Consider the following 12,766-nt stretch of genomic DNA (forward strand, 5'->3'; position numbering starts at 1 on the left):
GTAATAAAACTAAAACACCACATGATTAGATTGAGCATATAAATCGTTCTGACAAACACGCAATGTTGTTTTAGTGGATTAAGAAGCGTACAAGGGCCGGGGTGGAAGTTCTCTAGGTCGAAGTACCATGACAAAATTAAGCAAAAGCTGTATAATTCATATTCCATTGGCCCGGTTTTAGAGGGCACTATTGTCCTAAGCATTTGTCCCGGTAATTGTTCCATCTAAAACTGTCCATAAATAATTCGTGACGGTCTTTCGTTCATTTCACATTTCATTTATAGCTCAGCACGCCGTCGCCGGTTAATCTACCTCCATTGTGAAGTTCTCCTCAGCAATGGGACATACTTCCAAAGCAAGCTATTGGATCAGCTTAACCAATTATTAACGTCTGTGAAAGTGTGTGATTATGTAAAAGGTTTGATCTAAAAACCAACATCATCTTGTTTGTTGACACAAGTGTATTTCATCACCCATCACTCAAATTGGTGAAAGGATATGAAAATAATAAGGAATTATGTTGTCAAAATATTATTGTGAAAATATTTGACAAACTTGTTTGCAAAATATTTTGTTAACTCCTAAATAACATTATGTTAGAATGCATTGTATCAAGTTTTCAAAAATGTTTTTGGAACGTTAAGAGGAACTATCTGTTATTTTCGAGAATAGAGTTGCCACGGTCAAAAAATAAATTTTCTTTATACTTTCATATTTGATGGATCTTGACCTCAAACTAACACACATGGGATAAATTTCGGAAAAAATATCCCCTTTGACATGGTAACAGCCAAATTTCTATTTTAGGGCTATTTTCACAATTTTTCCATTTTTCAGCAGTCAAATTGTCAAGTTTTGAAGCCAGTGTTACTAATATACACAATATATATATAATGTTTTCTGTATAAGGTATGAATAGGTCAAACCTTAGATGCCGCATTGAAGGTATAAAAATAATCACCAGATGCCAGGGTGGGTTATACCATTTATTTGAAATAGGGTTTTTTTTCAATTTTTTCAAAGTATGAAAATATGTGACCGTACAGCACGAATGAGCCGTAAATGTCCTCAATTGTATTCTGAGTTACAGTGTAAAAATGAGGCACGTAGCACCAAATTGAAATACCTATGAATACGACCTTCATGCCCATTTTACACTGTAACTCAGAATACAATTGAGGACATTTACGGCTCATTCGTGCTGTACGGTCACATATACCAACTTTGTATAGCTCATAAACCATATGGTAGTGCTTACATTTCAACATCGACCACAGCATGTTGAGATGATATATTGGTCTTATGAAAAAGTTACATTTCAGCTTGGGGAAAATACATCTGTATATACAGTGTTGCCAGACATTTTTCCTATTTTTGAAATTCAACACACGTCTCACCTTAAGTTAAATGATGTGAAAATGAAACTTCACCCTTTCAAGGAACATTTATTAGAAAGAGAGTTTTTTTCATATCAAATTTGATCAGTTATAATGGTCAGTGTTATTCTAAACCATATGGGTGTTGCCATAATTGGGGTTTAATTGTGAGATGTGGATATTTTCAACTTTTTACAAGTCTTAAAAATACCAAAATACCATACCATGCATTCCTATAATAAAGATGTAAAAATGAAACATCGACCTCGTCATGTTGAGATGATACTCTGGCCTCACGAAAAAGGTATTTTGATCTTTGGGGGCCGGAAAAAACATCAGTTTATACAGTGTTGCCAGATATTTTCCTATTTTTTCGAAATTCAACACAAGTGTCACCCTAAGTTTTTGAATGATATGAAAATGAAAAGTCACCTTCATACTTTATTAGAAAGAAAGTTAATTTCATATTCAATTTGCTCATCTGGGATGGTCAGTGTTATTCGAAGCTATATGGGTGTTGCCATAGCTGGTATTTAATATGACAATTTAGATATTTCCAGCTTTAAGTTCTAAATTTGAGTTCGGAAAATATTTCCTTCTGTGCAGTATTGCCAGATATTATCACATATTTTCAAAATTCAACGCATGTCTCACTTTAGGTTTTATATTGTTTAAATCAATGCCATGAATAAACCACATGGATGATGCCACTATAAATGGAGTTAATAGTGAAATGTGGATACATTTTCAATTTTAAAATGACACCTTATTAAAGTTATAGCTATAGTATTTCAATTTTTCACCAAAAACACCCAAAAAGCACCCAAATTTGTCCTAATTGGGCGCTTTTATGGCAACTTTTGCCCAAATGCGCCCAATTTGGCGTATTGTCTCCACTGAAAACCCACCAATCGAAATACCAAAATTGCTAAGGTACCCCCGAAACCGTGGCACATCCATGTATACCTTTAACCAGGGAGAACCCCCTCTGGGGTCATGTCAGAGGTATACTTTGCCCAGTAGTCCTCTTTTTCTACTTGAAACTAATATTTCCTCAAATAACTTTGATCAACATTTGGTGATTTTTTATTTTGCTTTAACCCTGAAGTATCTGCAAAAGTGTTCATATAAATCTCCTTCAGTCTTGAAAGCTTAATTTTAGTTAGCTGCTTCCTTTCACAAGCTCACACAAATTCATGTCATCAATGAGCAGGGGATGCTTGAATGGCAGAGAATTATCAACAATATCATGCAACATTTCAATGGTCATTTCTTCTTCAGCATGACACATGTTTGTAGTTTTCTGTGTTGTATTTTTAGGGGATGGTCACACACCTTTGCACAGTATTTTTTGTCGGACCTAAGAGCACATCAGACATATCGAATTGCATTTTGAATACGAGGAATGTCCTTCTGATATAAAATAATTTTGGTTTTTTTTTTTTTTAATTCGCGATACAATAAAAATTTTAGGGTAAATTATATATATATTTTTATTTTTTTATTTTTTGATGTATTACAGTCCTCAAAGTAAACTTAATAAATCTAATGATGTGTACTTAAAGTGTATGTAGCTGGGATGAAAAGCCGACGATTAATCAATTAATTAATGTTAATTGAAAATGTTGACCTTTCATAGTGAAGATATAGATTTTTAGGTGTTTTGGTGAAAAAATCTATATCTTCAATACGAAAGGTCAAATTTTCATATAATGGACGGCTTTTCATTCCAGCTACTAGTACACTTTATAGGTCATATATATTGCTCGAACAACATCATATTATTGGCAAGCTAATATTATGAAGGCTATGAAAATGACTCCTTTTTTTGAGAAAATAAGACGTTTAAAATGCATATTCCACAAAAACCAACTTAAGCGGTGAGTTCCTTCGACGAGACAGATTTGACCTAGAAAAAAGTTGACGTCATGAAATGAGATGTGCCTGCTTTGAGAAAAGGGACTATAAACGCACTCAATGCACAGAACGTATACTGTTGTTGTCCTCAGAAAAAAGTCTAATAAAGTGTTACAAATGTAATGATTTTTAAACATACGGATAAAGTCATAAATTTTCGAACCTTCCTGATTTCTCGTTGAACAAGATCGCATATTATACACATGACTGAATGTCAAAAGAGCTCATATCCAGGGCTCATTTGTATATAGCATGACTCTTCATTTACTGTGACGTCACCAGTCTCCTGCCATGGAAATCAATTTTGCTTCTAGCGAGCAAAGGACAGTAAAATTGGTGTACGAGGCAGAATTTACTAACACAATTTCTCTTTTTTCAGGAGAAATACGTAATGTAATAGTTATTCTCTTCGAATGGAAATAAACTTGTTTTTGCAATAGATCTGCCCTTTAAGTACATATCACTAGATTTATAGAATTTACTTTTGAGATCTGCTAAATTTCAAAAATATCAATTTTTAATCATTTGCCATTAAATTTTTACTATATCGCAAATTTCAAAATATGTCTGATGTGCTCTCAGGTCCACAAAAAATATGTGAAAACGTCGCTATTTGAGCCCTTAAGACTTATAAAAATTTGAAAATATCCACATCTCACTATTAAACCCTAATTATGGCAACACCCATGTGGTTTGGAACAACACCGACCATTTATACAACTGATCAAATTTAATATGAAAGTAAATTTCATTCTAATAAACTTTCCTTGTGAAGGTGAAGTTTCATTTTCGCATCATTTAACTTAAGGTGAGACCTGTGTTAAATTTCAAAAAAATAGGAAAATTACTGGCAACACTGTATTTCCCCAAGCTTAAGTGTAAATTTTTCATAAGACCAAATATGCATCATTTCAACATGGTGAAGATGATGTTTTATTTTCACATATTTTTTAAGGAATGCATGCCATGGTATTTTGGTATTTTTAAAACTTGTAAAAAGTTGAAAATATCCACATCTCACAATTAAACCCCAATTATGGCAACACCCATGTGGTTTAGAACAACACTGACCATTATAACTGATCAAATTTGATATGAACAAAACTCTCTTTCTAATAAATGTTCCTTGAAAGGGTGAAGTTTCATTTTCACATCATTTAACTTAAGGTGAGAGTTGTGTTAAATTTCGAAAAACAGGAAAATGTCTGGCAACACTGTATATACAGATGTGTTTTCCCAAGCTCAAATGTATTTTTTTTTTTTTTTCTATGTATCATCTCAACATGCTGTTGTCGATGTTGAAATCGGAGCACTACCATATGGTTTATGAGCTATACAAAGTTGGTATATTTTCATACTTTGAAAAAATTGAAAAACACCCCTATTTCAAATAAATGGTATAACCCACCCTGACATCTGGTGATTATTTTTATACCTTCAATGCGGCATCTAAGGTTTGACCTATTCATACCTTATACAGAAAAAATTATATATATATTGTGTGTATTAGTAACACTGGCTTCAAAACTTGAAAATATGACTGCTGAAAAATGGAAAAATTGTGAAAATAGCCCTAAAATGGAAATTTGGCTGTTACCATGGCAACGGGGATATTTTTCCGAAATTTATTTCATGTGTGTTTGTTTCAGGTCAAGGTCCATCAAATATGAAAGTTTAAAGGAAATCCATTTTTTGACCGTGGCAAACATGTTAAAAAATCCTCCAAAATAACAGATAATGCCTCTTAATACACCTTCAGAGTTTTATACTCTTTATATAACCCGACAGTGTTTTTTTGGGTTGCTGATCGGCAAAAATTGGCTCGGGCTATACATGCTATATGCATGCTGGAATAGTATAGTTCTCTATACGAATTCGTGTGACGTGTCAGACGATTTCGACAGATTTTCTCCCTTTTCTATACCAGCATGCATAGCGCGAGCCAACTTCGGCCGATCAGCAATCCACCTTTTTTCGTAATTGGCAGCGTTTGGCTCTGCTAACTCCAATTAGGCCGGAGTTAGCGAAGCAGTAAACTGAAAGCGAGGCTAAAGATGTAAATTGCAAACGCCCACTTATGCAAAGTTAATTAGCCAAGTAACTATAAGAACTATCTAGCTGAGACTGGGTACATATGTAGTACAAGCACAATAGAAGTATTAGACATTGTGTTAAGCATTTTGCTCATTTTAATCTGCAAAATTAATTAAGAGGATATTAGAGTTCATTCTATTTCAGCATCGTTCAGATTTATATGATACTAGATTTCGCGGTTCTCGGGTTGGGTGGTTCTCATAATAGGCCTATCTCTAATGACCTTTTAAACTACTATGATATAGGCCTCCGTCTCTTAGTGAGCAATATAATGGGCTATAATAGGCCTTACCTGGTTCTGGTCCGATGAGATGCACCTCTAAATTAGTCACATGCACACTGTAATGCTTTCCGATACCCGCACTGCGCCCGTCGGTACTCCGCGCACACGCCCGTTGATACTCCGCGTACTCGCTCTGCGAGCACGCGATAGCTCCGCGCGCACGCGATAGCGCGCGGACAGACGGACAAACTCTCTATAATCTTACTATAAATAGGGGAATGTTGTATCTATCTATCTATCTATGTGTATAAAGACTCCGTCAGTTTCGATCCAAAAGACGCCAAATTCATACGGGAGATCAAGGACTATACCGAGACGGTAATGCGAAAATTTGGTTGGCAACGGTCAAGAATTGGCCTCAAAATCAGTGAAAATGTGGTCCGTTGCTATACTAGGTAAACAAAAAAAGGAGTCAGTTACTAAGCTAGCCCTGCGCGTCGCACGGGCGTATCTAATGCCAAGCCGCGCGCGTAGCGCAGCGATACCGCGCGGGTAACGCAGCACTACGCCATGGCACGCGTAAACGACGCAGATACAGATGAATGATATTAACGACCGTAGCGTAATAAATACGGGAAAAAGATGTGTGTTAAAAAGTACAAACAACATGAAGAGGTAGGCCTACTATAAATAAAAAAGAAAACAAAATGAGGACAAACAGGCTGTACGAGTATGTGGGTTATAGTTAGTCACAAAATGAAAACGGGAATAAAATAGGCTAAAGAAGGAAAGAAAGAAACTCTTCAGGAAATGTATGAAAAAAAGCTATAATAAGATCAGGAAATTTAAATAAAAAGGCTATTAAACTGAGGACAGAATTAAATAAATAACATGAAAACGGGAAATCACAAGCTATGCAGCAAATAAAAAAAAGAAGCTAAAAGGAAATGTAAGAAAGGACAGATTTAGAAAATAACGGGAACGGGATTGAATAAATAAAAACACATGGTCAACGGAAAATCGTAAGCTTAGCAGCAGAATTATTTTTAAATGGAACAAAATTGGCCCATGTAGAAGAAACTAAAAAGAAAGAAAGAAGTTCAATTGGAAACGTAGGCTTAAGGAGGGTCAGGTTCAGATAAATAAAATTTACCGTTTCAATGATTCTACCTGTTCAGTAATTCCTCCTGTTTTAGTGAACGCTCTCCCATTTACTCACCTAGCGGGGACCCGCGCGTAGCGCGGGTGTCCCGCTAGTTAGTATTAAGATTAGTTCTTTGCGATTCTATCTGTTGACTGTTGTTGAACCAGTATTTGAATTAATATACCTTTAATGCAACAGAAATGAAATGATAACCAGCACAGTAAGTTTTCAATTTTACGGTTGGGGTATGGATCATTTAAAAACATAATGATTAACTTATGCAATACCGTTTTTAGTCTTTCACAACATGAACTACTCACTCAGCAATTGGAGCACAGGTTTTTGTACTTCCCAGTATTTTATTTCATATTAATGAACACTACTTTTATACAAATAGTAAAATCACTTTTGTATCCATCCATAATTATTACTAGTCAAACATTTCCTGATTACCGTGCCTCTTATACCTGACTTGTAAGAGTGAAGTAGCTAGATGCCTAATAAACAGATAAACTTTAATATTTTGAAAGAAATCTCACAAAATATACTTAGGAGATAATATTTACCACGCCAAGGAAAACAAACGCGAGTACCGTATTGAGTATAAGACACGGCTTACAAAGGAAATCGATGCGGTAACAAGACTTGTGTTGAAATCATTGGCGCGAAAGCACATGATACGGTAAGACTGATATGGGGTTATTGCAGTTGAAATCCATACACCTCGGCCTATACAGAACACATGACTTCAATCTTCCACACGTGTGTGAATTTCAAATGTGGTTACCTGAATCGGCAACTCCGTTTGAAATCTACACCCCCTGTGTGGGAGACAAAGGTCATACCTTGCATATAGGGGGTGTATGGATTTCAACTGGAATAGCCCATTGAATAATACCGGTCACTCACACCACTGCGATATATCTCTCAAAGTGGTTCAACGCCCGGTTCAACGTGGCCTTACGAAGCGAAATTATGTAATTATTTCAATTATTTCCGTACTGACTTGAACTTATGTATTGCAAACATAATTGCAAAGCGATGAATATAAATTCTAAAAGTATAGAGTAAGAAACTAAATAATAAATAAATATGTTCTAATGAAAAAATACAATCATTTATATAATTTGAAATAACAGTATTTGGGCCTTTAATATATTAGGCCAAATAAAAAAATTAGTTTCTCGTCGTAACTTTTTGAAAAAAGGAGGATGAGGGCACTTTTTTTCTTCAAAATGGCCGATCCAAAATGGCGGATGACCTTTTTTTCTTCAAAATGGAGGATCCAAAATGGCAGGTGAACTTTTTTTTTCAACATGGGGGATGTTTTGCTACAAAGTGGCCATCACTTGTTTTAAATCTAGATATTTTAACTGAATAGGGTACACATTCACAAGAATAGTCTTTAAAAAGACAATTATCGCTCAGAGGTCTGGAATATTTTTCGGTTTTTTGGTTTTTTTAAACAAAAATATTTCAAAATAAAAAAACAAACTTTTTTTATGCGGCAGCCAAAACGGATGCGCGTTGAGGACAAGAAACTAATACATTTTTACATGGCCTTTTCACTTTAAATGGCCTAAATATTGAATTATTAATTGTTACATTAAATATCTTTCTGTTATGCAATTAATAAAAGGGGCCATGGTCAAGCAGAGTGAGATGTTTGTTGGGATGTGTCTAAATTAATTTTTCATTTTATATCCATTGTTTTCTGCACCATAAACCATGATCATATTTCAATTTGCTTCGTCACGTTAATATATCTTTATTATATTACATTACCTTGGACGGCTCTACAACGCTATATCATTTAATATTACCGGTTCTAGTGCTATACATGAAAAAAAATTTAAAGTTTTCTTTTAGAAAAAGTATTGTGTTATGTCGTCATGTTCTGTCATCCACAGTACAAATAATTATACTGTTTCATGGCTGAAATCAGATTTCTTATACAGAGTAAACAATTTGTCCTTATATGAATGTTACACCCTATAATTTACACATATGGGTCAGTTCAATATATTACTTGTTATTATTGTTATTACTAAGTTTGGTCATATTTCTGCATGTTCATGCACCGATTGATTAAAATAGTTTACTTAAAACTGAGAGAAAAAGTAAGCATGTGACAATATTTTTCAATTTAAAGATACGGCGACTAATGTCTAACTTCGGACACGTCAGGTAACACCTTTTGAACTCAATATTGTTCTTGTTATACACTTTGTTTAATAATTATTGAAAACATTTGTATTCTTACAGTCATTTTAAGAGTTCATGTGTTGATAACATTACGTTACTTTAATCAACACCTTGAATTGTCCTTCTGCATGTGTTCAGATTCCGGTAGAGAAATCGGACCAGTTTTTTCGCCAAGAAGCTACGAGACACAGACTGAAGGTAGAATAAGGATTAAGGCGCGATCCACTAAGAAATGTTTACATTAAATATTTTATCACCCTTATTTCCCTTTGGCATATAACCACACTGTGTATTTATTGTTCCTCATATAACTACCACCGCTTTGTGATTCCTAACAAAACCAATCCTAGGCTAAACTTTTTTGATTTGAGATATCGTTTTGGATATTATAAATTTTTAGTTTGCCTTCGTAACTCACCATACTGGAGCATTCTTGCTAAGTACAGAATTAATAAAATAACTACCCAAACCCTGACACACACCCTTACAAACACACACCCCTCTCACATACCCAACTCGCACACCCCACCCCACCCCTACACACACTTGATATACGTTATGAAGGAGTAAGTTCCCTTTCTATCTTTTTGTCATCTTCCTTCTTGTCCAGCCATCTTCCACACGCGAAATGTTTACGCGTGCCAAGGGACGTCTCTACCTCCACGTTGTCTAGTTTCCAACCACCACCGAATGCGCCTTTGTTGTCATGGCCGATTCTGAACAAGAAAGAGGAGAAGATCAAACATTGTAAACTAAATTGTTAGAATACGTCAGTTTTGTGGGATGTCCGATAGATCTTAATTTACTGGTACTTAACTGGTCCTGAGGCCTTCTTTCCATTATCGTATAAAATATATGCTATTAAAATCTTGCACACTATGGCACGTTTGCCTCTTAGCGATCTTCGCAAAGCATGTCCATTGACCAAATAAGCTATGGAAGCTTCTGGAGCATCATAGCTCTCACAGCCCGTCTATCCAAGAGCTGATCCAGTGAATTGAGAGCTAAAGGTGGGCTACGGGAGGAGGAAGGTATTACAAACAATGATGGAATATAGTTAGAGCAATGGTCGGGTATCATGCAGCTAAAAGTTACCAAACGAGTTTAACATGTTTAAGGAGATAGGACACTACCGTATATTGGTGAACTGGACAAAGCCTAACTTTTCACTTGTTGTATCTTACATTAGGATACGTAAGTAGGTTCTTTGCTATTCTGTTCAATTTTTACTTTACTTACTTTATCTTTGTGATGTCACCAACGTCTTTAGCGTCAATCTCAAATTCGTCTGTGTTGCCACGTTCAAATTTGTCTCTGTGCGTTTTTGATTTCTTTAGGGGGATTTTCTCTGCAATACGTAAAATAACATACTACGAATAAGCCTGAATGTTTTCATTTTACAATGCTTTACACAGAACTCTACAGTTAAAACCTATTAAATTATAATTTGTATAATTTGACCGTATACGTCACCACCAAAGTGGCATACGATCTAGTTTGCCTGAAGGTTCAGAGGATTCATTTCCATTGCTGTGTGATCTAGGAGAGCATGAATTTATACAGGCACTCATATTTTATGAGAAAATGTACTTTTTAACTTAACCATAGGCCTACCTGTTTCTCCGTTCTCTCCATAAATATAGATGTGCACATTGGCGTCGGTACCTGAGTTCTTATCGTTTGAAGTGGTTACAAATATTTTGTATGTTTCTGCAAAAGAGAAAATGAATAGTGGTTTTGAAAACAAATTCGGTCAACATAGTATGTGGCATTTTTCCAAATTAGGCCTACATAAATATACAAAACTTGCAAGAAAGGTAGGACCAATTTTTTAAACAATTTTATCTTTTATTAACGAATTAGAGGCGTTATACCCAAAATTACCAACATAGCTTCGAGCTGTGGCCCTGTTGGCGACCAAAAAGGTATGATTATTTTCAATAATTTTCCGCCATTTTTCATTAATAATTCTTCTTGGCGCCCCTTCTGTCCCGCCATTTTTTCTTTACTAATTATTCTTGCCGCCCCTTCATCTTCCATCGCCCCTTCATTTTGGCCGCCCTCTGCCCGGCCCTCTGTTTTTACCCTGGGGGCTCGCGCCCCCAAGCACCCCCCACCCAATTAAATACGCGCATGGTGAGTATAAGGCAATGCATTATTTTGATATATAATATAAACCTTTTGTATATGAATATCAAGTTAAGGAATGTTTAAATTACCAATTTCTACAGGAAGTAGTTCCCGCTCAATGGCTCCGTCGTCTTCCTTCTTATCAAGCCATCGATCACATGGGAAGTATAGTCTCTTGCCAATTGACGGTGACTCGACTTCAACATTGTCTAACATCCAGCCAGCAAAACCGCCTTTGTTATCATGACCGATCCTGGTATAAGAAGGTACGTACATTTTATTTAAACAATATTTTGGTCTTCTTCTACATTAGATTAAGAATATTTTGGCTACATTTTTACGCATTGAAGGAACTTATTCTTTGAGTCATGTATATCAGCTATACTGCAAGCAACTACACACCCTGGGGATGAGAGCAGGAGGACCAGAAGTGGTGCAGCGGCTGTATCGGCACATTACTGATGAAATCTTCCGCATCGAAGATAAAAAGTCTAAAACGTGAGTAAATTTTCTGGAAATCTGATATACATTTTTACAGTTTTACAAATAACAAAACAAAAAGCAAGTCTAATGGGCTCGTTCCTTATACAACAACCCACTACAAATCGGAAAATAAACACGGCAGGTGTTCCATTGTTACTTTTTTATACACTCATAAGTGTTTAAATTAATCAAATCGTTTAAATTAACATTTGTGTCCCTGCTGACTTACTTAACGCTCTTGATTTTTCCGAGTTGAAATGAGTCGACTACAAAGTGATCTGTGTTGCCTTGCTCGAATTTGTCTTTGTGTGTTTTTGATTTTGTTAACCATTGTTGTCCTGGAAGCAAAAGAAGAAAAGATTATAATATGAAGAGCTTTCTTTCAAAACCCCTTACATCCACTTGAGAAATTTTGAGAACACATCTAAAAATCATCCGAAAAATCAGTGATATAAGAGGGTTTTCAACAAAAGCAGTTTTTGGCGGGATGCTTTTCATATTATCATGATAAACAGAGATTTTAAACAGTTCTCTCAGCAAATATTTGACTTACTTGATATTTCATCCCACATCCATTGCTATGTGCATTTATAAACTAAAATACTCTGTAAAATGGTAGCCCAAATGTTAAATATACTTGAAATCCATTTTAAAATAAAAACCCAGGATAGAGAGGTGAAAATGATCGACCAACTGTTCCAACTATGAACCATGGTGGGTGGGATGGGCGTTGGAACATACAATACATATTTTGGTCATTTACATCTGCATTTTCCCTCAAAATACAAAGGGAATGTTTATACAAGTGAAAACTAAATGTTATTTTATCATTTTGCGGGGAAATATACACTAAAAATTAGTAAAAATGCTGGAACTTTCCATTATTATCCATTTTTATTACAAAATGCCTTCCATTTTCATTATTATATTGATGTCCATACTCTTACCTGTATCACCGTGTTCGCCACAGATAATAACATACACATTAGCATCGGTACCGGCTCCTTTCTTGTCAGATGTGGTCACAAACACTTCATACGTTTCTGGTTCTCCTATCAAATATATAGTTGCATAGACCAATTTATTTTAAGCCTTCAACTTCCACTTTGCATTCATGCAACTAATAAAAGATTGCTACATAGTGGGATTGGCAATAACTCTAGGTTACAGTATCTTTTACCGACAGTGGTATAC

General features: G+C 35.4%; 1 protein-coding gene across 1 annotated transcript in view; it reads right to left on the bottom strand.

The window, feature by feature from the left end:
* Positions 1-7,092: 7,092 nt before the first annotated feature.
* LOC140166342 (lipoxygenase homology domain-containing protein 1-like) overlaps positions 7,093-12,766 on the bottom strand; it is a 43,724-nt gene continuing 38,050 nt past the window's right edge. The window contains exons 29-34 of the mRNA XM_072189782.1: positions 12,520-12,624; positions 11,802-11,910; positions 11,179-11,342; positions 10,574-10,669; positions 10,199-10,307; positions 7,093-9,675 (exon numbers count right to left, since the gene is read on the bottom strand). Of these exons, the coding sequence (XP_072045883.1) occupies positions 9,516-9,675; positions 10,199-10,307; positions 10,574-10,669; positions 11,179-11,342; positions 11,802-11,910; positions 12,520-12,624 (743 nt within the window). The 3' untranslated portion in view covers positions 7,093-9,515. The remainder of the gene's footprint in view (positions 9,676-10,198; positions 10,308-10,573; positions 10,670-11,178; positions 11,343-11,801; positions 11,911-12,519; positions 12,625-12,766) is intronic.

This window comes from Amphiura filiformis, chromosome 12 (assembly GCF_039555335.1).
Source record: "Amphiura filiformis chromosome 12, Afil_fr2py, whole genome shotgun sequence".
Classification (NCBI taxonomy): domain Eukaryota; kingdom Metazoa; phylum Echinodermata; class Ophiuroidea; order Amphilepidida; family Amphiuridae; genus Amphiura; species Amphiura filiformis.